The sequence below is a fragment of the Psittacula echo genome (assembly GCF_963264785.1).
Source record: "Psittacula echo genome assembly, chromosome: 11".
NCBI classification, from domain to species: domain Eukaryota; kingdom Metazoa; phylum Chordata; class Aves; order Psittaciformes; family Psittacidae; genus Psittacula; species Psittacula echo.
Window position 1 is genome coordinate 5,764,046 of NC_137746.1, and position 25,039 is coordinate 5,789,084.

General features: G+C 39.7%; 1 protein-coding gene across 2 annotated transcripts in view; it reads right to left on the minus strand.

Annotated features, from left to right (window-relative positions):
* The window catches only part of RNF130 (ring finger protein 130), a 44,249-nt gene that overhangs the window by 2,894 nt on the left and 16,316 nt on the right, over positions 1-25,039 (minus strand). The window contains exons 3-8 of one of the 2 annotated variants that reach the window (XR_013957815.1): positions 17,228-17,478; positions 12,245-12,316; positions 10,309-10,391; positions 2,875-2,971; positions 2,292-2,496; positions 155-419 (exon numbers count right to left, since the gene is read on the minus strand). Coding sequence is in view for 1 of the 2 variants with exons in the window: in XM_080627368.1 (XP_080483494.1) it covers positions 155-248; positions 2,292-2,496; positions 2,875-2,971; positions 10,309-10,391; positions 12,245-12,316; positions 17,228-17,478 (802 nt within the window). In the remaining variant the exon portion in view is untranslated. The remainder of the gene's footprint in view (positions 1-154; positions 420-2,291; positions 2,497-2,874; positions 2,972-10,308; positions 10,392-12,244; positions 12,317-17,227; positions 17,479-25,039) is intronic. The other variant, XM_080627368.1, reaches the window with a different exon arrangement.

Here is a 25,039-nt window from a genome sequence, read left to right on the forward strand (position 1 = left end):
CTACTGTTAAGAGAGAGACTTACATCAGAGAAATGCAGAAAAGGCATTTGATTCTTTGAAAACTATGTTTTTCCTATTCCTTGGTATTTGTTCCCAATGTTTCCATGACACCCACCCACCAGAAATATATAGAAACATCTGAATTTTTACTTACTCATTAGCATTCAAGCTAGCTGTGGCTTTGATGATCATGTAGCAGAGTGTAAGGGCACTGAGGAGGCCAAAACTGGCAATAATAAACCATTCTTCTGTTGACAAAGGAAAGGGAGGAAATCACTCGTGGAAGAAGGCTTATGTCAAAGCGATGCCAATATTCCCCTCAAACACCACTGGCGGAAGGCAAGAGGCTTCTAAGCCATGACTGGCACCAGGAGGTGAAGCAGAAGGAGGTTAGCCACAGAGTTACTGACTGGAGAAGGCTAGCAAAGAAGAAGTGGAGAAAGGTGTGGAAAAAAGCATGGCACAACATTTCCTGGCTGATCCCAAGGGTTAGTGACAAAGAAAAATTACTTAATGTAAAGTGAAATGCAGGAACAAGGGGAAATGTAATGAAAGCTCTGTCTGCCCCCAAGTTAGAAAGAAGATTGTCAGGGTTGGTTTAGATTAGCTGAAATGTGGATCTTCACATAAGCACACCCAGTACAGTTTCACACTTAATTTGTGTCTTCCCCCCCCCCAAATAAATGCTATAGCGTTATTTTAAAAACCAACAAAAAATAGGATGGCTTGTCCAATAGTAAAACATCAGTAGAGCGTTCCATTAAATAGACAGGAATACAACATGGGAAAGTAATTTTAACATTAGCGCATACATGCAGACACGCTGAAAAAATAAAAAGTAGCATAAAGCAGGCTATTATAGAATGTTCACTATTCAAAGTTCAATTTGGCACTTCGCAATAGTTCAGAATACAAAGATGTTTGTTGAATATAGCTTTTGGTTTAACTCGCATGCATCAAAGAATGCATGTGTCACCCATAAAATCCAAACATTTGAACAGCCTTTCCTAAAGCCTTATTTTATAAACATTGTCAGAATGAACTGTTGCTGATTATTTCTTGTTTTATCCTTGGCATCCCATCTGTGCAAGAGCAGTGCTACAGTTGGGAACAGAGAGTGAAAATACCTTCTGTAAAACCAATCAGTGAAAAGTTTCAGTTAAACTACAGAGTTTCCCCATTCATGGCAAGGAAAGCAGCACACCAACAGATTTGCTCTCTGTTCAACAGAGCTGAATACAAGATGAATCAAATGTCGAACACTGCATGACAAAGTGACTTATTTGCTTTGTAAAGTACCTAGATTTTATATGTGGATTTTTCTTTCTCAGATCAAGACACGTCTGGATACAGACTATGTGTTTTATAAGATGAGATTTTTTAAACAAGACATTTATTTTACTGCAGCCTCTAAAGAAACACTCCAATGGACTGCATCAGTTACACTGCCTCTTATGCATATATCAGTGGCAAACAGTGTTACTAAGTTCAAAATCCAGATCATAGATGCACATCAGCAAAATACAAGGAGGAAATTAGACTGTTGTCCTGCATGCATTCTATTATTGCAATTCAGACAGAAAGCCAACCATTCATGCATCAAATTGAGACTCTAGAGCATATGGAAAAATTATGCAATTTCAGACATTGTATTCACTGTAGTGCTATCATACATTGAAAACCCTAGGTAAAATCCAGTGAGTGGAAATTTCCCATGCTGTTCTTATGGATGAGAGCTTGCAAGCAGTGCAGGAACAGTTTTCTGACATCATAACCACTTGGACAATACTCAAATGTTGATACATCAAATACTTCTTTTTAATTCACAATTTTTGGGACAAAAAACATCTGCTAAGAGACATCAAAATCCCAGTAGTAATGTTCTCAGGGGAAAAAATCTCTGCAGAAATAGCAAGCAGCTAAAATATTTATATTTGTATAAATTATGGCATGTTAAATATTCTGAAAGGGTAAATAATGGTTTTGGCAACTCAGCTTCTCATACTGGTTACCAAATTCAAGAGGGTCATTTTGTTGCCATTTTAGGTCATCCAGTGTTCTTTGCATGCAGATCTAAATGGATATACCATTAATAATGGAAGTGTTGGCACTGTCATACCTAGAGTTATCAGTTTCAATACGGAGCATACGCCTCGTACAGAGACACTGAGGTCACCTTTGTTCCTGCAGGAAAATCTTTCACCACGGCCCTGCAGCACAGAGCTACAGCAGAGCAAGTGCCACATACCACGGAAACCATAGAAGAGTACTGGAAGCCAAAGAAAACTTACTTGTCACAGCAATGTTGATCTCTCCTGACCTTGGCGTTAGCTCCCCATCCTGTGGAAGCTGTGACATCCCAGAGGTGCGCAGGGGCTCCAGGCTGAGAGAGCTGTCATTGGCAAAATCACCTAGTGCTGATCGCCTGCTTGCTGGCTGGCCTCTGGTGAGCCTTTCCATGTCAAAGGCTACGTTATCTGTACATGGCACGTTTGGCTGGAGGGATAAAAGCAATTCCAGATTACAACGGTGAATTTTCTACATGTAGCAAACCTATAAATGGAGTAAAACCACACACACACACTTTATTCAGCCACTGTGGCTGTCCTCAGATCACACAAGAGAGAAAAACATGAATTAGCAACTTCTATCTGAAGTTGCTACTTCATTCCATCTTAAAGAAGTGGAGGAAGAAGCAGATAAAAGGATTAAGGCTCAAGAAAGGGACACAAATACGCTTGTATCATAGCCTATGCCGGTATGGTTTACCACTGTGAGCAATGATGACATGCACCAAATCCTACTGTACAAAATCCAGGTATGTTGTTATTAATTGCAAAACCAGTTCATTCACAATATAACAGTGCAACTTACCACAATTCCCAGGGCCTTCAAAATGTTCAGTTTACACATTGGACATGTACAGTGCTCGCTAAGCCATGGATCCACACAGGCTTTGTGGAAAACATGCCTAGAAGAACAAGACAAGCACACAAATAATTCGCAAACAATTCTATTTCACATAATGGGAATTATTTTAACAAACCTTTAGATAGCTGCTCTTTGAACTCAGGCAGCAGAACAAATTCTAGAATTGTCAGTATTCTGTGCTGATAGCAAGAAGAAAAAAAATAAAATCAAAACCTCTTGCTTGTTGTTGCCACTCTTTACTAATAGTTCAACTACAAAGAAAAACACTTAAAAGGAGGATTCTTCACCTCTCCTTTTATTGCAGATATGAGTATGCACATGGGCAAAATAACTAGGGTAACAAAGTCCCCACTATAACCTTACGTAAAGTTTTCACTCAATTTCTATGTAGAACCTGGCCATAAATTGGACAGGAAGAGCATAGGTTGACCAGCAGTTAATTTTATTCAAAAGTCAGTGCAACCAATCCAAGCACATTTATGTTTGATTTAGAAAGGGCTTTTATAATTATCACATTTAAATAAAAAGAAAGCTTTCCCTATGACCAATATTTCTTGATTCCAGGAAGGAAAACACATCCATCATCATATAACGGTCATGAGAAACACAAAAAAACCACCACAAACAAAAAAAGAAGAATCCTTCAAGGATGAAAAGGCAAACTGGGTTTCTACTCGCATAGCAGTGAACTCTGTGATTGAGAACAGTCTGAACAGCCACCTACATTAAATACAAAATCTTAAGTCACATACACAAATAAAAATATAACAGTATGGGGATTGATATAAACCAATACAACAAGGAAGTATTATGCAGAGACCAAAACAACATATCTAAAATAAGGGAATTAAAGGAAATGGCTTTGTTGTGGTTTAAGCCCAGCCAGTAACTCAGAACCATGCAGCCGCTAACTCACTTTCCCTTTTCCCCCCACCCCAGGTGGGATGGAGAGGAGAATGGAAGGAATGTAAACCCCACGGCTTGAGATAAGAACAGTCCGGTAACTAAAATATAATATAAACCTACTACTACTACTAATAATGATAACGATAAGAGAAGTAACAAGGCGAGAGAATATAAAACTAAAAAGGGAAGGAAAAAAAACACCTCAATAAACAGCAGTGATGCACAATGCAATCGCTCACCACCCACCGACTGATACCCAGCTCGACCCAAGCAGTGATCTGGACCTTCCAGGTGACTCCCCACAGTTTCTATACTGGGCATGATGTGCTGTGGTATGTAATACCCCTTTGACTAGTTTGGGTCAGGTGTCCTGTCTCTGTTTCCTCCCAGCTTCTTGTGCCCCTCCTCACTGGCAGAGCATGAGAGACTGAACAGTCCCTGATCAGAGTATGCATCACTGAGCAACAACTAAAACATCAGTGTGTTGTTATCAGCATTGTTCTCAGACTAAAGCTGAAACACAGCACTGCAGCAGCTACTAGAAAGGAGAAAAATAATTGTTACAGCTGAACCCCAGAGAGGCTTCTTGGCTTTTGAAAAGGCAAAGAACTTATCAGAGCATATTCATAGCAGAAATGGCTGTAACTGGACTTTCTACACAATACAGCTTTAGCAACGACTCATAACCTAGTCTGACTACTGCCTACAATAAGAACCCAGATCTTTCATTTCCAGTGGCAATGACTGCAAAGCAAAAAGCCAGCAAGAGCAGGCACACCCAAACAGAACAGCCTGGTGATCATGACAAAGATCAGCAATTACAAGGGCTGCTTAGCCAGTGAAGAGCTGTGCTCTGAAACCAGCAGGCAAGGGGCAGTGGCAGAACAAGCAGTTCTTGCCATCTATTTGAGGCACGAGCATGGTCTGTAAGATCGTGCATGCCCCCAAGGCAGCATAAAGTTGAGATACTCTGTCCCCTCCCTTCTCAGATTATACTTGCTGCTCTATGCCTCAGTAAACTCCTCATGGGGTCAGAGACTTCTTTGCTCCCTACCCCTTTGGATTTCAAAACCAGAGACCAAATGAGGCATATTACCAGATAATTCTCTTTCAAATCTCTGGAAAAAGGCCCAAGAGAAAGACTCCTAAAATTGCTAACAAACATGGAAAAGACGGTATATAATTATGTTTTGTCTGTGGCTCATAAGACTGATGGAGGGACTAAAATATAGCAACATACTAGGCTCCAGTCAGCTACAACTATATATCCTACCTGTACTAACTAAAGCTGCATAGACTTACAGTCAACAGAAGATGGACAGGGAGCAAGAGAACTTTGCTTATCTATAACCCAGATATTGCAGGAACAGAAACTTAAGAGGATCTCAGTCACTTCACTGGTGTGTCGCTTTTAGCAATATAGCAATCATGAAAAACAGGATATGTACAGTGATTACTGTTCTAATAATTGCACAAAACACAGACTCCTTTTATTGTTATTAGGTCTTACTGCATTCCCTTTATTACTCACAAAGCTAGAGGAAACTATGCAGAAATCCTGGGTGGCAGAAAATGGATTGAAATCTCCTGAAACATATAGAGATGTTGTTTTTCTATGTTAGGCAAATCATGGCTTTTAGTTGCTTATGTTTCTTATTAAGTCTCTGAAGTCTGTTTTTGTAGAGTAGGATAAACATGAAAATCTAATATTTTGGGAAACAGCAGACATGAAGACTCCACAGAAGTATGAAACCAGTTTTAATATATTATCGGCTAATCAGTGCTGTAGAAGCACTCTGATCGAGTGAAGCAGGCAACTGATATGGATGACAACATGCATCCACTAAATACTATGAGTTACTCTAAAGAGTCATTAGCAGTTTGATAGAGTTCAAATGCACCAAAACAGCGCAACTATTTTGTGACCTCTTCATTCTTTGCTTTTAGTTCCTAAACCTTCAAGAATATTTATTAATTCCAAAAGAGTGCAGTTCTCCAAAGGTTATTTATTGATGTAGAAGAGCATGGCTCTGCCTACTACTTATGCCGTTTATCTACTCCTTAAAAAGCTTGCTGATACCATCATTGTGGCTCAGGGTCTGCCTGGATATCTCTGCTTGAAAGAGTTAAGGAGAAGTTATACAGGAATATAGACAGTAAACACATGAATTATTTTTAAACCTCAGTCTGACAAAGTAAGCCCTTGCATTCTCCATCATAAACCTTCTCCATGTTTTTATTTGTCACTTGCCTTACAAGACCATCAATCTGAAGAGATCCTAGCAAGATGGTCTAGGTCACAGCAGCTGATGACAGTCCCCAAAAAGCCACATACCAAGGAGTGAAGTGCAACACAGCTTTTGCTGCTTCTCCAGCCTCAGGGCTAGAGGAAGCATGGCCAGCAGCCAGGCTAGTAGCACTGAAAAAGTCTCCCATGCAGGCATAACTCCAAATGGGTGACCTGCAGGTATTTTTCCACTGTGCCAGCGTACCCCAGCCAGTTGCCCTCAAGCTTGTAATAAATACCATAATCCTGACTGTTGTACAACACAGCTTCTTTGCAGCATTTCACAAAGAAAAAGTGATTTAGAAATCTCTTTTGGTGGTGTAATGCCTCTGAATTAGCATATCACACAAAGAGAAGGGTTTGAATGAGCTCACAACTGCTATTTCCCAAGAGCTCACTAGACTTCCCTGCTCCCAGCGCAGCATACCGCCAAAGGGGATCAATGTGCTGCTGCGAAGTAGCATCTTTGGTTATTGCTGAAGGCAACTGCTCCCCTTGCCCTGGGGTACAAACCTCCCAGCAGCACACAGGTCCTTCCTGCCCTGCAGCAGGCTGCCCATCACACTTAGCACAGCTGAGAAGAGATGCTTGGCCTGCTGTGGTGGGGAGGAAGGCACCCACCACATGTGTGCCCCCAACAGACAATACTAGGGGAGAGCTGCCTCAGTGCTTTCGACAAATACAGTATTGCTGGGGGAAATGAGAGACTGCCCTCAGAAGCAGGTAGCAGAGAAAACGGTGCTTGTGCAGAGACACTGCAGTAAGGATGGCATTGAGATATTGTGTTAATTTGCTTCCTAAAAACAAAAGGCAGCTATTTGCAGCAGCACAGAATCAACAGATGATCTGGCTTAGTCACTTTTCTCACTTCCTCCTTCTATGCCAGTAAAGGAATTATTAAAGAACTAGGTTCGAAAATCATTTATTTTAGTGTATTCATTGCTCCTTTAATTCTCTCCCTACCTGGTAAATTCCTTCATTTCCAGGTCATCTTTCTACCCTTTCCAAATGTCACTGTCTGCTTTTCTCTAAGCAGTCACTTTGCTCTCCCCTTCCCTCATCTCTTACAAGTCCTTCACAGCACCCTCTCCTGATCACTTTTCACCCAGTGCCCATTCATCAACTAGACATAGTGGTGTGATGGTGTAGAAATATCCGAATAAAGGAAATTGTCCATGAGGTTTGCCTTTTGCTAGAATCCTTCTAACATTTGCTTACTCATTTTCAACTTACATAATGATATTCACAAAAGACAGAGCTGCTCCTCAGGCTTCTAAGCCTGAGACAGATGGTAGCCTCTGTGCACCAAAAGCTGTAGGTATGTCCATAGGCTGCTGGTACTGAACATATTTCTCTGAAGCACAAAATGAATGATAAAAGTTCAATGCATTATCTGCAACCATTTTCACTTTATTTTTAAGTTGGCCACAATTCTCCACCTGCCACAAAACTTTACATCACAAACATTTTGTTTCACTATAGAATGAGGTGCAAGTTGCCCAGCTTCTGGTAGGTTTTGCCTGCTGTGTCCCTGCCCAGATCAGACTCCTCTCTGCTGAGGCACTGAGTGGCAGACCACACTTAACTGCAGAGAACAGTTGTGGTACCAAAGGGAAATGCTACTTCTAAATTGATGAAAGCAGCAAGGATGTCATATGTCAGTGACTCCTACTGTGTAATGATTATAGCTTCCTCAACAGGCACAGTAAGAAAAACTTCAAGCCTTTCATTTGCCTCCTGTTGGACAAGCCATTTTCTCCATGGTCTTCTTGAAATGTCTCGTTTGGCTTGAGATTGTCTATTTTTTTTCTTTTCCATTTTAAACTACCATTGCCTTTTGCACTACAATGAGAGGCTAAAGTATCAGGAAGTAGAAAGGGATTAAACCTCCAAAACAAGATTCTGAGAGAAGCATCTCACCAGCTCACCTCTGCAGGTACTGTTTGGCTCTTCTTTAACAAATATAACGTCTTGTGGAGCATATCCACTTCAATGTTTCTGCCTAGGCAAAGTGGTTTTGCACTCAACTCAAACCTGAGCTGCAGCAGATGAAAAGTGAGATTTAAAAAAAGAAGTAGAAAGTGAACATGAAAGTTGTCATACGGCCTTCAGCAGGCATGGAACCTGAGCCTCCACTGACCTTATATTCTTGTGAAAAACAGAACAGAAAATATACACAAGAGCCTTGATATCTCCTTTATATGGGAAATTGCGCTAAGATGGCAGTCGGATGCACCTTCATCCAGCTCCCTGAAGCACCTGTAACTATCCCTGAGAGCAGGGAGCTTCCTATCTGCAGGACTGTGCCTCAAAGTTGTCTGAAGGAAACTGAGTTTGATTTTTTTAAATTAAAAAATAAAAAGAATAAAAAAAAAATCAATTATCATCTTGGTTAAATGATCTGCATCGTATCTGCTGATACCAGCAACAGAGCCATTGCTTGGACACTGGCAGTTGTTTAAGGAAGCTGACTTTTAGTCCCAAATCTGCCTTATGCTTAGTGAGAGAAGATGCTTTCCAATCAGATGAAGACTCATTCTCTATTTGTTGGCAAGGACATCTCTCTGACCTCAGTTCAGTATCGAGAGAAAGGCACAGAGAAGTGGGGTTTGTGAACCTCCATTCCACATCCTTGAGCCACCCTGAACTACACAAGTAAAGATTTTTTTTTAAGAGACACTTTATCAAACCATCATCTTAGTGGTCCAAAACTGGTGTGCAGTTTCCAGAAGTTCCTCCTCTAACTTCAAAGTAATCTTCTATGTAACAAATCAAAGACTAGGGCTCAATTCACAGATGCAAGAGGTACTTGAGATTCCAATACAGAACATAACTGGGATCTTTAGTTAACACTTGGGAGTACATTTTTTAGGGCAAGAGGACATCATCTTTGAATAAAAATGATAGAAATGTAAAAAAAGAAATGCACAGACATCTGCATGACCAAATCTTTATGTAAGACCAAATTCTTCTAATCCCAAATACTTTAATGGAAATATCTAAACAAACATTTGTACAGTGTATTAACAACAGCACCAGGAATCTAAAACAGGTCACTGCTTCCCAAGTCTAAGAGATAAAGAAGATAAAGTAAACTAAATTAAAATTCTGGCTTCACAAGTAGAATGCACACATTTACATCAGTAAGATATAATACTGTTTTCCCTTTATGATGTTAGAAATTCATCATGCATTAGAAGAAAAATATTCCAGCTATTCAGAGCAGCCTGCAGGAGGACTTCGAAGACCAATAATGAGCTCTTAAGTGCTGCTGCGTGACTGAAATTGACTCCAACACCATGACACTGTTGCTTCTAGAGTATCATACAGAGCACTATATACAAAGCACAGGCTAAATTACTGGATCTTGGCTGCATATATACATCATAATGTGTTTTTTGTGTCTGGAGATAAGGAGGAATCTTTGCATTTCACAATACAAGGGAAAGATGTCCTTGCTAATCCTTAAGGCTACCAAAATGTACCAATTCACCAAAACCACCTTATGGAAAAGTACTTAAAAGCATCTTTCAAACAGCAAGTATCTTGAAACAACTCAAGAATGGAAGTGGAATGTAAACAAAATGAAAACCTTTAAGTGTCAAGAGAATGGCATAAAAGAAGGAAGTTGTTAAATTTTGAGCACCAATGCAGCAAATACAAATCTTCAGGCACAAGTGAAGAACAGACTGCACCAAAGAGATCAAAGAGATGACAGCACAGTGGCTGATTGATGTCAGAGGAGGTATGAAGGTTGGAAAGACTGCATTTCTGTTTCCTACACTGTTTCAGAAACCAGCAGCCAGTGTTGCATATCTACTGTGCAGAATGCTGCAGCTGTACCCGGTTCATTATACTTCAGGTTTTTGGGTCTGACCAGTCCTTAAATCTGCACCACTCGCCCACCTCCCCCTTACAATCTTAATAGTTCCATTGCTGATACGCCCCAACTGCCCATCTTCAAAATCATGAACTTTTGTTTAATCTCTATGGTCATAACAGTGCCAAATTAACACCTTCATACCTTCTACTATCATAGTCTAAAATAAAGTGGGTGTTACTAGGACCGGAAACTTCTAACAGTTGTGTCTGTAAACCATAATACATATGAAATATTACATGAAATCAATCAAAGGAGCACAAAGAAAGAATAGTTTCCAAACAAAGCAACTTTACTAGCTTACTTGCATGGTAAAATGCGAACAACATCGTTCTGCTTGTAACTCTCAATGCAGACAGCACAATGATCAAAGTCTGGGTCTGTTTCCTAAAATGAATAGAATGAAATTTCAAGTCAAGAGTTGAGGCTACGACAAATGTAAAAGTAATTGTGAATAGCATATGACCTCCATTGTGCCAAGTGGCTGTTACTATGAAGATACAGAAGAACGACTGGGCTATTACTTTTTTTAAGTTATGCTGGAATATAACTCGTACATTCAAAACTCTTTCCTCATGTGGAGTTGGTACATGATTATTTGAAGCATAAGCTGAGGCCTAAGATGATTCTAATACTAAGCTGGATTGCTATAAAATATAGTGGCAATTTTCCTAGAGCCTTTACTTTAGCTTGGAGCTAAACTTCTATTTTACTCAGTCTGTTCTGTTTTGTTTTTTTCCAGGACAAGAATCCTGGAATTCTCTTTTATAGCCAGAAACAGCACATTTTACTTATTTCAGAGTAGTCCCATATTTTTGTCTGCTGCATACTTACAGAATTATCATAGTTATTATCCAGACATGAAGATGGGGATCACTGACTGGCTCCTCTCCTTCCTGATTTCCAAGTTATGATTTATTTTATTATTATAAACATCAGAATTTAAAAGTGGCTAATGAAAAAGGGCAGCTTTCATTTGGATGTAGGTATGGCATCAGCAATATAGATTTAAAATGTTTGGGCCTGTGACATCAAACAGACTGTGCCTTCTCTTAGTTCAAGTTTATTATTCTTTTTCTATTCTTTTTGATGCCAGCAATCTATGAGGAAGCTACAGTCAGGAACCTCAGCAAAACAGCCACTACCTGGTCAGCATCAGTTGGTGCTGAATGCAGAGAATCCCAGTGGGTTGCTCTGATGGACAGGTTTTCTCCTACTCTCTGTTCACCTGAGTGTGCACCTCATGCTGCCTGTACTGCAACCTGCACGTCACTTGACAGTTGTGAATTTATGCTGTCAAATGACAGCATCTTTAATTTTAGTTTGTGAAGGTTCCCCATATCTCTATGTACTCCCATAACCACAAAAGGATTTAGTGCCTTGAAATAAAACTACATAGGGAGGGGAAAGAGAGCAAAGACATTTATTCTGCCTCCTCTCTGGAAATAAATTTTACCACCACTTCCTGATGAAGATAAAAAGATTCTTATCTTTATTAACACTATTGCTGATACCATTGATAAAGATAAAACCAAATCACACTGAAAAAGTCCAAGGAAATAGTTTTCTCTTAAAAAAATCAAATCATAGCCAGAATTCCCTTGCCTTTGGCAAATTAAAGAGCAAAAATTAAGAAAGATTAAGTGACTTTTTTCCTTTAAGAATCAAAGACAGTAGTGCTCCTAAAAGTGGAAAAAATTTAGGCCTTAACACACCATCTATGTTAATTTATATATACTTATACTGGCAAGAAATATTACTGGACTAGCATTTACTGTCTTTAATGAAATACCTGTTTATGCTCCCCCTCAGATTATTATAATAATATTATTCATATTTTACATAAGAGATTGCCCTTAATTACCAGTCTTTTAAACTTATATTTACTTTACACAACTTGCATATGGAATGATTCTAACCTTACAGAATTCCACATAAACAATGCTAGCCCTCTGTACTCCTACCAGCAAAACCTCCAGCCAGCCAGCACACAAAACCACTGTCACAGTTGCCAGATGGAGTGCAAGTAGTATTTAAGCAAGAAAAACATCTTTGAAATGTACAGACTTAACAGCATACATTGATACTAAGAGTTAAACAAAATACCACAGGACAAAGTAAGCCTCCAACAAGGAAGGCAAGGTCATAAATCAGAAGCAGAAAGGAAAAACAGATTGTTTCCCCTAGTAAAAATTAAACATGATGCTCAAATTTACCATGTTGAAATATTATTATTATACCTTATCACCTTTCTTTACTGTCCTGGTTGTCAATTTACCGATGGCTTTCTTGGCAGCATCTCCAAGACGACGCTAGTAAAGTGACAAATAAAAGAACACAAATTAACCCTGATAAACAAGCTTCATTACTGTCCTTTAGAATGACTTATTTGGGCTCAATACTAACACTGCAATACACGCTACGGCAGTAGGCCAACACCGAAGGCTTTCACACATAAGACAAGAAGACAGAAAACACACTCAAAAGCACACAGATGTCAGGAAGGAAAAACCCAACAGCTAAGCTCACAAATGCACTCAATAAGCACGGGCATAAACGTCATAGACCGTATCAACGTCCACAAAAGTGATCCAACATTTGTGTGACAAAACTGAGCAAACCCAGCCCAGATAAAAGCTGAAGCTGATGAAATCCTGATGATTTCCATTGTAGTCTGTTCATACTGTTTTTTATTCAGGATGCTGTATGTAATATACCCCTGGTTCTCTTATGAAGCTTGAATTATTACTATTTTTTTTCCCCTGAGCAGGCCAATTTTATTCTGAGACGTAAGAGATGCTCTCAGTGTAACCTAGTTTCTCTCTTGCTATTACCTGAAACCACCAGGATCTCACAAAGGAAAAAATATGGGTCATGAAATCTAAATAAGCCAATACAGACTTAAATAAAGCTGAAATGAATACTGGTTTGAAAATGAACCTCAATCTGAATGCAGAGGCCAAGCTCTTTGTTGTTTATGCTGTTTTTACGACCACCACTGGTGGATGGAAAGAACCATTTCTGCAATTCAAGTGCTCATTCCTACAGCAATTCCTAGCTCCCAAACAAGGAAGAATGGCTGTTTGCCAACTGGTCCATGAGATCCCAGACCCAGGGCACTGAGTGGAACAAAGCTCATGTCTTCTTGTTTCAAGGACCCGAGACATCAGATTTGGTTTACATTGACTGGAAAAAGGGAAGTTTATGTATTGAATCTTTCACCTCCACCATGTAACAAGTACTCTGCATTTGAAAGAGATGGGCTGTTTCTGAGAATGTGAACTGTACTTACCAAAACCTCCCATATCACTTGAAACAAATGTGTGGGTTTTCTGCCCACCTTCTATACAACTGAAAAAAATCAAATCCTGCATAAGGTGTACCCCCTGTATCATACAGTTTCTATGCATATTCTCTGCATAGAAACTGAAACTAAGGCAGCTGCTTTTATTTGAGAAACACGGACCTCAGAAGTCCAGGACAACCAACTGTACCACTGTTATTCTAGAATTACATAAACACTTTTTTTGTGGTTTCCACAGAAGAACACCTCTTATGATTTTTAGAGCATGGATTTGAAAAAAATCAGATACTCAGTTCCAGCTACTGAGGAATACCCATGTAGGAAATGCAGAAACAGAGGGGATGCTTTGGGATGAGGAAGTTATTGCTTCCTGAAGGCAGAAATATCTTCCTAACTTTAACATTTGAGAAATAGGTCAATTTAAGCAAATCTCAATTACACATCCTGGAACAAACATACTGGCCTACGTACTCTTCCATTTAAGAGATACACCACTTCCATTTTCTAATTTTAACAAATACTTTTTCAAGCTAACATTGGAAATGCTCAGAACTTGCTATTTTCATACAATAGGGGATAGGCACACAGCATATGCTTGCTTTTAAAACCCAAAACTATCTTGATGGAAAAGCCACCATCACATGCAAAAGACTTGCATATGTCTGGCGGAAGCGTTGCAAGAGCAACGATGTGAAATATCAGTATCTACTTGCACTATCTACAAAACACAGCATGGTTTTGGTGTTTTTTTCTTTTTTTAAAGTGTGCTTTGACATAACTTAAAAAGAAGGCTGAGGTTCTTAATGACTTCTTTGCCTCGGTCTTCACTGGCAAAGGCTCTGACCACACCACCCAAGTCTTGGAAGGCGGACACAGGGACTGTAAGAATGAGGACCCTAGGCCCACTGTAGGAGAGGATCTGGTTCAAGACCATCTTAAAAACCTAAACGCACACAAGTCCATGGGATCTGACGAAATCCATCCATGGGTCCTGAAGGAGCTGGCGAATGAAGTTGCTAAGCCACTGACCATCATATTTGAAAAATCATGGCAGTCAGGTGAAGTTCCCAATGACTGGAAGAAGGGAAATATAACCCCCATTTTCAAGAAGGGGAAAATGGATGACCCAGGGAATTACAGACCAGTCAGTCTCACCTCTGTGCCTGGCAAGATCTTGGAGCAGATTCTCCTGGAAGACATGCTAAGGCACATGAAAAACAAGGAGGTGGTTGGTGACAGCCAGCATGGCTTCACTAAAGGGAAATCCTGCCTGACCAATTTGGTGGCCTTCTATGATGGGACTACGGAACTGACAGACGGGGCAGAGCAGTTGATGTCATCTACCTGGACTTGTGCAAAGCCTTCGACACTGTCCCACATGACATCCTGGTCTCTAAATTGGAGAGACATCAATTTGATGGGTGGACCACTTGGTGGATAAAGAACTGGCTGGATGGCTGAACGCAAAGAGTTGTGATCAATGGCTCGATGTCCGGCTGGAGACCAGTAACGAGTGGTGTCCCTCAGGGATCAGTATTGGGACCGGTCTTGTTCAACATCTTTGTCAGTGATGTGGACAGTGGGATTGAGTGCGCCCTCAGCAAGTTTGCCGATGACACCAAGCTGTGTGGTTCGGTTGATACACCGGAGGGAAGGGATGCCATCCAGAGGGGCCTTGACACGCTTATGAGGTGGGCTGATGCCAACCTGATGAAGTTTAACCATGCCAACTGCAAGGTCCTACACCTGGGTTAGAGCAATCCCAGGCACAGCTACAGGTTGGGCAGAGAAGAGATTCAGAGCAGCCCTGCAGAGGACTTGGGAGTGCTGGTCAATGAGAAAATGAACATGAGCCGGCAGTGTGCGCTCGCAGCCCAGAAAGCCAACCGTATCCTGGGCTGCATCAAAAGGAGCATGACCAGCAGGTCGAAGGAGGTGATCCTGCCCCCTCTGCTCTGCTCTCGTGAGACCTCACTTGGAGCATTGTGTGCAGTTCTGGTGTCCTCAACATAAAAAGGACACGGAACTGTTGGGACAAGTCCAGAGGAGGGCCATGAGAATGATCAGGGGACTGGAGCACCTTCCGTATGAAGACAGGCTGAGAAAGTTGGGGCTGTTCAGCCTGGAGAAGAGAAGGCTGCGTGGAGACCTCAGAGCAGCCTTCCAGTATCTGAAGGGGGCCTACAAGGATGCTGGGAATGGACTATTCATCAGGGACTGTAGTGACAGGACAAGGGGTAACGGGTTCAAACTTAAACAGGGGAAGTTTAGATTGGATATAAGGAAGAAATTCTTTACTGAGAGGGTGGTGAGGCACTGGAATGGGTTGCCCAGGGAGGTTTGTGAATGCTCCATCCTTGGCGGTGTTCAAGGCCAGGTTGGATGAGGCCTTGGGTGGCATGGTTTAGTGTGAGGTGTCCCTGCCCATGGCAGGGGGGTTGGAACTAGATGATCATAAAGTCCTTTCCAACCATAACTATTCTATGATTCTATGATTCTATAAAAACAAGATCATCATCTAAACAAAGTTATTTCATCATAACAGTACAGCCTTCTCTCCATGAAAGCTCTCAAAGCTCTTTAAAAATAAGCTTTAGCTGTCGCCACCTTCTTATTAAAGTTTAATAAGCTCAGCTTTTTAAGCCACATAAAATTTTCATCAAGTTTTTCCTGACCCTTGTAAAAATCTAAAGAAAGAAAAAAGGTCATAAAAGCCCTTTCCCCACGGAGCAACTGTTTTGAAACGCAGACATTTGGAAGAAGCCTAGAACCATGTAGGGGGATAGAGAAGGCCCAATTTAATATTCCACAGACATTCATTGAGTAACAGTTATATTTAAACTTCCACCACCCCAAGGGACCACACTAAGTACTGGTTACAGTGTGGTCATTTAAGAACGACATCCTTAGGAAAATTTACAGGATGCCCATGGGACCTGCAGCATCAGACACTATTTATAGAAGCTAAAAAGGAAATCCTTTGTCACAACTGAGTTTTAAGTTTGCATTTGCTTTAGGTTTAACAAAACAGCAAAGCACTGTCTCACAGTGAGCTCCTGTGTATTAGCTGTAATTTGGGAGAAGGAGGGGTGACAATGGCTAGAGGCCAGCAGCTTTCTAAGATAGCATTGACAGATACAGGCAAAGAGAGCACAGTGGTTTTCCTGAGGCTTACTGACCCTGCTTGATAAAAGCCAAGGCACACTCTGGAGGCAGTGCACCATTAAGTCCACACTAGTAAAACATTTACTTTTAACATTTAATCTATATTTGAATTGATGACTTGATGTAGTCAAGATCTCCAAGTGTGGCCATACTTAATTCAGGTCTTAAATTAATTGCAAAAGAAAGTAAAAAAGGCATACTGAACTCAATTTTACTTAAAATACATAGCCAGGAGAATTGGGTGGTCCATACCAACTGTAATCTCGAATAAAGCTGAAAATAAACACAGATCACTAATTAACATCCATGACAGATTATAGTTTGGAAATACCTCTTGAATTACCTTAACTACTATCTTTGAGAACATGGTTGGAATTTGTAACATTAGCTCTGTGTTCCCCTACACTATACAATTTCATTTACTATTTAACTTTCCTGCCCATTCCCAACGTACACACAGTACGTATTACTGAGCCAACATAGAACTGGATCTTCCTCTTAGACTTTTACTCATCAAAATGCAAATATTTTTCTTCAGTTCCATCCTTTCCTGTCATGTGATAAGATCTTGTACTGGTGCTGCTCAGAATAAAAACACTTTGTTATATAAAAATCCTTGTTCAGCAACATTCCCTGCCTTGGAACAAAGAGGCTGTGAACACTAGTTTGATGGACATTAATTGTTCTCTATTGACTACTGCACACAGAAACATCACCTCCAGAACACAGAGAAACAAAAGAGGAGTGCCCTTACCTGATTCCTGTCACGTGCACTTGTATACCTGATCTTCTGGATGAAGTAAAATATTAACCATGCTGAAGAAATTATCATCAAAACAATGAATGATATTGACACAAAGACTAGAGAGCCCCGACTGAAGTTTTTAGGAGGAACACGGGACCCAACTGCTATTGCCATCAGGACAGAGATATTCTTTTCCAAGTAATTCAGGATCTCCTTAACCTTTGATTCTGTAATCATGACAGCAACAATGTCTCCAGTCCCTATAACAAAGGAGAGAAATATGTAATTTACATTTAAAAATAGTATATCACACATAAGATTTTCCAAATGCAAAGTCATTTGACAACTTAAAGATTTCAATCTAAGCCATCTATAGCACACAGAACATGGTACTGGACACTCAACTCATGGCTTGCTCTTCAAAATCACATTTTCAAATTAAGGCATTAACATTCAAACTACCTGCAGCTCCACACATAGTAACAGGTCTCTACCAGCGGTTACACAGTACTTCCCACATTATAATTACTGTGTGCAGTCTGAACTAGCCTTCAAAAGTACATTTGTTCCAGATTTGAAGCTGTGGATACCTAGATGGGCAACTCACAGCAAAACATTTAGACAATGAGTTAGATGATATTCCTAGAGTGGTCTTAGTATACACAGTGCTGTGTACAAGTTCCTCTGGAGAGTTATGCAAGTTCCCCCATGAGGTTATGTGGCTTTCACATGCCACCAAGGTTGTCAAGAACCTGTACATCACATTTCCAGCACAGAAGCAACAAAGTCAAACATCTACATACATCCCTTCTGTCTGAAGTGAAAGTAAGTCCGGATGCAAGGTAAAAGAGAAATGAAAAAAACTTGGCAGAAATTTGAGTGCTGATTTTATCATCCATACAAAGACACGCTTGATATGATCGCAATGAAGCTGACAGCTTCGTAAGCTCCATTTGGAATGTGTAGCCCATCTGGTTTTCATAGTGTATTGCCTCTACACTACCTTCTGTCCCAAAGGGAAAATTATTGATACAAGGATAGTAATAGAATCAAACCACAAGACTTGCTGAGAAAAAACAAAATCAACTGTAGAGAAGACAGAGCACCCATGTTTTAAAAGCAAAGGCCCTATAAAAAGAGAGGAGCTTAAACTCAGGGCAATTCTGATCTAAGTTCAAAGAAAGCAAAGTTTATAGGAAAAGCAAAGCCAGAAAGAAAAAAGCCTTATGAGTACCATTCTTATTCATCCAGCTCTATTTGCTTCCTACACTAAAACCCCTTTCAAGACCTATTTTCAAATTGCTTGCAAAGTCTGCTCATCTGTTTGCTCCATCTGTTTGCTTCAGTTCACATTCCCTCACAGAGGAGCTGTATAATGCAAGTAACTTCAGACTGAGATTTTGGATTTAGAGTGGATTTAAGTTACAGAGAACCTACTGCGACAGTGAAGAGAGAACATGAGTTTCTATTTTAACACAAGCAATTTCTTCAGTCTTTTAATCAAAATTTGATTTTTAAGAAGTTATTATAGCCACAAAATGATGTAGAACACCCAAAGAGCAGCATCTTTAAAACCCAGGGCACAATAAGTCAGTGTGAAAGACCCAGACAGATAATTTTTAGAAGTGGGGGCTTTAATAGAGTTGTGTAACAGTCTTAAATGTTATTTCATTGCTCTTTCAATTCACCATGCTAAATAGTAATTTTTGCAGTGACTATCCTCAGGTTTCAGAACAAGTTCCCCAACATTGGTGTTGTGGACTGTGCTGACATAACTATGCAGAAGACTCAAAGTTGATAATCTCAGAGATTAGGATTAGCACAGTAATTTATAAAACATTCTACAGCCTCAAAATTGTTTTCCCCAAGAAATTTCAACTTTTCCTTATTTAAAATTTAAAGGGTAAAGACATTCATGCCTTGTCCTAATAACATGTGTCTAAGTAGCAAGAATGTTCAGTGTTTCCTTCTGAATTTTTTGAAACAAGTGTCACTAACTCAAAAGCTTTGAATAAGCAACCAAAACCCAACACAGTTTATGGATATAACTTATTTAATCACTAGCATCCACAGACTCACACAAGGTCCACTGTATTTCAGCTCCGGGGACACTTCAGATCAAGATGTACTGAGCTTGGTTTTATGCAAACTAATCAAGATATTAAAAAGGCAGCAAAGCTCAGAAACAGTAAAAATCCACCACTTACGTTATTTTCAGGCAATCTACTCTAATTTCTATCTGTCCAGTTGGGAAGAGTCCCTGCCTAGACTTGCAGCACTTAATTACAGGACAAGAGCAACCTCCTGCAAGATTCTATACATAGATGCAGCACATGCTCCTGCAACTCCAAGCCCCTGCAGCTCAGGTGGTGCACAACCAATCCAGAGCAGGTACTTGGTATTTTCCCTAGGCTTTAATACTATTTTCTGTATCTAGTTTGGATAGCAAAGCAAGGCAGGGAAGGGTGTGGGGGGACTGTATTCCTCAGGGCACATATTCTGCTGAGTTTACCCAGTAGGTATTTATTTGCACCAAGGAATTATGTTAGTATCAGAATATCAGCCAGAAGCACTCAGTGTAGCATCCTGACATGATTACAGATATCTGCAATGCAAAGCTGACTAATACCTTCTGATACTAGTCCAGTTCTGTTCAAATCAAAAGCTGAACTGTCTACCTATTCCCTGCTGCCCAGGAAATGTGACAAAGCTGACAATCTGTCATGCGTTTTATATAAAGGCCAGCACAAAGGGAACCACTGGCATGGCTGCAAAGTGATTTGCATTCTGAATGACTCAACTGGGAACAGCCGAAGTGCTACTGCTGCTTCTGACCCTGCAAGAGCCAAGGAGAACTGCAAAAAAGAAAAATAAATGGTGCCTGTTTAACATACTGAAGCTCAGTGGAAACTGGGACTTGGTTCATCCGTATTTTTGTCAGGGGCATCACCCTAAATAACTTTAGCAAGAGCTCCCTGTCTGAGAACAATTGGGGGCAGGAAGAGACACCAATTCATATATTTTAAGCATCTTGAAACCTTGCATTTCTGAAACTTAAAGCAGAAAAAAAATCCCTCAGGTGAACACAGAAAGATTAACAGTGTTTGCAAAAGTTAGAATATGGTCTTGCTACATAATCTCATGAAAAGCAATACTTCTCCTCAGCCAAGAACAGTGTCCGGGGAAGATAAGCTGGAATGCTAGCTAAAGCCAATGAACTACATGCTCAACCATAGATGACGAGCTAGGACAGAGGATAGGCCTAAGATAAATATTGACACCTGTGAATATAAATCATTTAATTGCTATCATCCAAGCCCAGACAGCTCTTTCCAGCGTGCAATTTTACCATGTGCATGTTTAATTAGGACAGTTATACAACTCTATGTATAAAAAGGAATGAAGTTGCATTAATCATTAAATCTGTGTAACAATACTTTGGGAGAGGAGAAGAGAGAAGCATTTAAAAGCTAAGACACTAAAACCAAGAAGATGGGAAAAATAGCAACATCCAGAAGTTTCCTGCAGAGCTCTTAAGGAAACTGCTTTGCACTCTCCATAGCTTATCCATCTCTCCTAGAAATTCTAACAGAGCACATTGAGAAAGTCAGTAGAAAGTCATCTCAAAGAAAAACTACTAGTCTCATCACAAGCAAATAATGGTTTTCTTTTGTGTTTTGTTTCGTTGATTCTTATCTACCAAATGCTTGCCTGAAGCTCAAAATATGGGCAACTATGGCCAGGATACCAAGCTAAAGACACCCATGGCTCAAAGAGCAGACTTCAGACACCATCCCTCCATCTACTGTCCCTTGGAGGATGCAGGGAACAGCAGCCTGGCAAAATGCAACCACCAAACAGCAGATTTTTTTATTCCTAGGCTTGTGAACAGTCCAAGCAGCTGTTTGGTCTTTACTCTGGGACAAGGGCAGGAGAGACATTTCCTCCTGGGCATATGAGCAACCTGGCACTGTACTGCTGCTACTGCTGCAATGCTTCAACCACCTTCATAGACAGGAAAGGCAAAAACTTAGATCCCATCTCATGCATGGCACATGTTGGAACACCTATAGGAGGCACTGAACTATTTTGATTTGATGCAACAAGGTATGCAGAGAAGTGGGAATTAAGTCAGGTTAATAACAAAGGTTAGGACTTTTCTAATGGCTGATGTTTTCAGCTGAAGTCCTTGTAATTTCCTAGCTCTTTGATAGTGCCTGCTGATGCTGCAGGGAGAGCATGAAACAGACAGACTGCACTCATCTCATGCCTGCACAAGAGTATCATTCTCTTTTTAAATAGCAGACAATAATTAATTGAATGCTTTTATGACTTCAGTTCTGAAAAACCTAAAGTTAACACATTTATCTGAGTAATTCTGCTGGGGGATATTTCTGAGTACTTCCTTAAAAAAGATCAAACAAAATCCCACCTTCCTGATACAGATAAAGAATGGCGCAAACAGTCACTTGCAGGCTGGATGCAGGGCATGATTCAGACATTGAAATGCCACCACCTACCTGACTGCAACAACTAGAACATCATAATGATAACTGGAAATAAAACTGCCCATCTTCACATACCAGACTTTCCTATTCTATTAGAATCCTGTAACTGTATGCTAAGCACTTCTGAGCGTGTATCAGAAATCAAAATACAGCAACACACACTATTCAGTACCCAGGAAAGGGATCAGTCCTATTACTGTGAGTGACTGATTTCTTGGAATAACATTAAGTAACAGTGAAACCACTCCAACAGAATTTAGTAGCCCACAAAATGTCAACAAAGAAACTAGGAAATTACAAATGAAGAACTATGGTTATATATGAAATTTTGAGAATTCCGTGAAAACACCAGAGGATATCTGAGCTGCAAGGGTCAGAAAAAGAAGCAACAATTACCTCTATAAGGTAAAGGATTTAGCCACAGAGGATACGATCCATGAAACCCATGAGGCGAGGGAAAGGGAAAGACATACTAAGCCATATGCAAAGCTGCACTACTAGAAAACTATACCTTTTAAATATAAATTCCATAAGTATTCCATAACATTGGGGAAAAATGCACAAATTATTCAGGTACGTTTTATTCTGATACAAATCAGAAACATGTCATGAAGAATACGTCTCACATTCTGAAACAGGCTTTTGGAAAATCAGACACCAAGAGGAAGAGCCTTGGCATGTCTTCAGAGCAATTAAAACAGGTCTAGCTGCACACATTTTGATTTTTATCTAATCAGAAAGCAAACAAAAGCACATCCAAGCTGTCAACACACAAGTGCAATCTCAGGAGTAAAATATGTTGGTTTAGATGTCCCAAATCAAATACTTCTGAAAACAGAAAACACCCATAATGTCAGTTATTTAGTTCTGAACAAGGCAAGAATTTAATGCCAAGAATATATATCAGTTTTAAAACTAGACTGGATAGCATTTTAAAACTTTTGTCTTCCTGTTGCCTTTGTAATACTGAAAATGATGAATTATTCTCTGTAAACATTTACTTTCAGGATGTCTATTTTCTGTAGTGTCAGATGGATCTTACAACACTACAGTAAGAAAAACTGTGAAGGACAACACTATATAAAATGGTTATGTAAAAGTCAGATAGGATGACGCAATTATATGCAACCAGTTGAACAAGCAAGTATCCCAAAACATTAAGCAAGTATCCGCAGAAATCACAAGTGTCTTTGCTACACAAACCTATGCAAAGGAATCTAAAAAAAAAAAAAAAAAAAAAAAAAAAAAAAGAAAAAAAAGAGGTTAAAACCTGAATTTGGGCTGTCTACTTAAGAGGACAGAGAAGTAGATATTCCAAGTTCAGCGAGGAACAGGCTTCTGCGAATTGTAATCAAAATATAGTCAATTTACAAGCAGCGTCTGAAGAACACTCAAAAGTCCTCTCTGATTGCAGCAAAGAGCTTCAACAGATTTTATCCTGCCAGGCTAAGAAAGGACACTGCCCTACACCCTCTAGATATGATTACATACATCTCAGGATTTTGCAATGTACCATGCATTGCTGTAATGCTCATAAACATATGACGGATGTCCACAAAGTTCTGCTCCTTTAAGAAAAACAAGCTTAGGATTGAGGCATATGATTAGAAAACCAGAAAGGGCAAGAGTAGCTTTCCAAAGATGGGTGTGACAGCTAACTTCACAACAAACATTGAAGCCTAATCAGATTCTTGTTGTGCTAGCCTGTAGCACATTAAATTAAGTCCATAAGTGATAAATAATAACCTTAGAAGCAGGAATGATCTTTCCAATGCCCCTTCATTAAACAAGAAATGCCTCACTGTCATGTTCTTGCCACATATTTGATCAGCTTTATAAGCTAGTATGAGTAAGAGTTCCTAAAAGGAGAGCTAAATAACAAGATCAGGTGAGGAAACTATTGAGTTGTATTTAGATGACAATTACTAACATATGATTTCATAACTCAATTGCTCCATTCTGACACTCAGGAAGACATTGCTTAAGAAGAAATCTGCATAAAATCAAAACAGGTAGTCACCGTTAAATCCTGCTTCATTCACAAGTCCAAATCATGCCAATACACATGAGATGATGGAGCTATGCCCTTGGATTTCCTCAAGCTTGACAAGGTCCAGCTGCCTCTGCTAAAGTCAGCATACCAGACTCAAGAAAACCAGTTCTTATAGTCCCTCAAAGATACAATATTAGTCTGTAGAACAGAGGTGTTGGACTTCAGATTCACTGCAGATCATTTCCTCTCTAACAACCTCACCCAGAGAGCTCCTTATCTTCTACTGTAAGTTACACTACACGGAACACTGATAGAAAAATTAAGATCCTTCTATTAAGCTACAAGATGCACTCACCTCTTCTCTAAGCTGCTCCTGATGGGCACCATGAGGACAACTTCATGGCTGGGCTGAGAAGGGGGGAGCACCCAAAGAAAAATTTATGTTCTGGAACCAGAACTGCAGCAGAGTTCACTTAAAATGGTAAGGAAAATGGGTTTGGGTTTCGCCATGTCCCTCTCCTTCACTTTTGACTGCCTTGATCATTCCACTTTTATCACATATTCCCTTTCTGTAGAAGGACTTTTATCTTCTGGGAAATATATTTATATATATTTTTAATACATGTGACCTTTCGGGTTCTTTACGCTAGGGAAAACCAAGCCTAGATAAGGGAAAAGCAGACAGATGTCACAATGATTTTGGAGACATGTCACACAACATTTTTAGCAATGCTTCTTTGCATTGACTTACACTGCAATTTTTTTGAAAAGGAAACGGACATTCCATTTAAATAATGATGCAAAAATAAAAACCCCACCACAAACTCTGTACAAAGGAATTCATCATTTTATCACCCCTTCCCATAATCCGTGCACAGAATTTTTTCTTTCATTCATATAGTTTTACAAGAATTTAACTATGTATTATGGTGAGTAAACTGCATTTACAGTTCTATTTAATGACTACTTTTACTGTTGAGGTATTAGTATGCTAGCAGAGTAGACCAAATTTTATATTCAAACCTTGAACAAATGCAAATTAGTAAAAAGTAGAAGAATCACATTAAGTTTTGACTAGGGAAATGGTATAATCCTAACACATGACACTACTGAAAAATGTTCCTCATGTCACAGTTTCACACATTTCTGAAATATGTCTTTATCTTCAAAAGATATTTCTGCTTATTTGAAAACCACCTTTCTTCACTTAAACTTCCAAACAGTGTACAACACCTGTTACCTTAGATGTGGGTGAACACCTAATCACTGGTTACAGTGTTGCATCCTTGATTAATCAATAATATTAACATAATATAGACA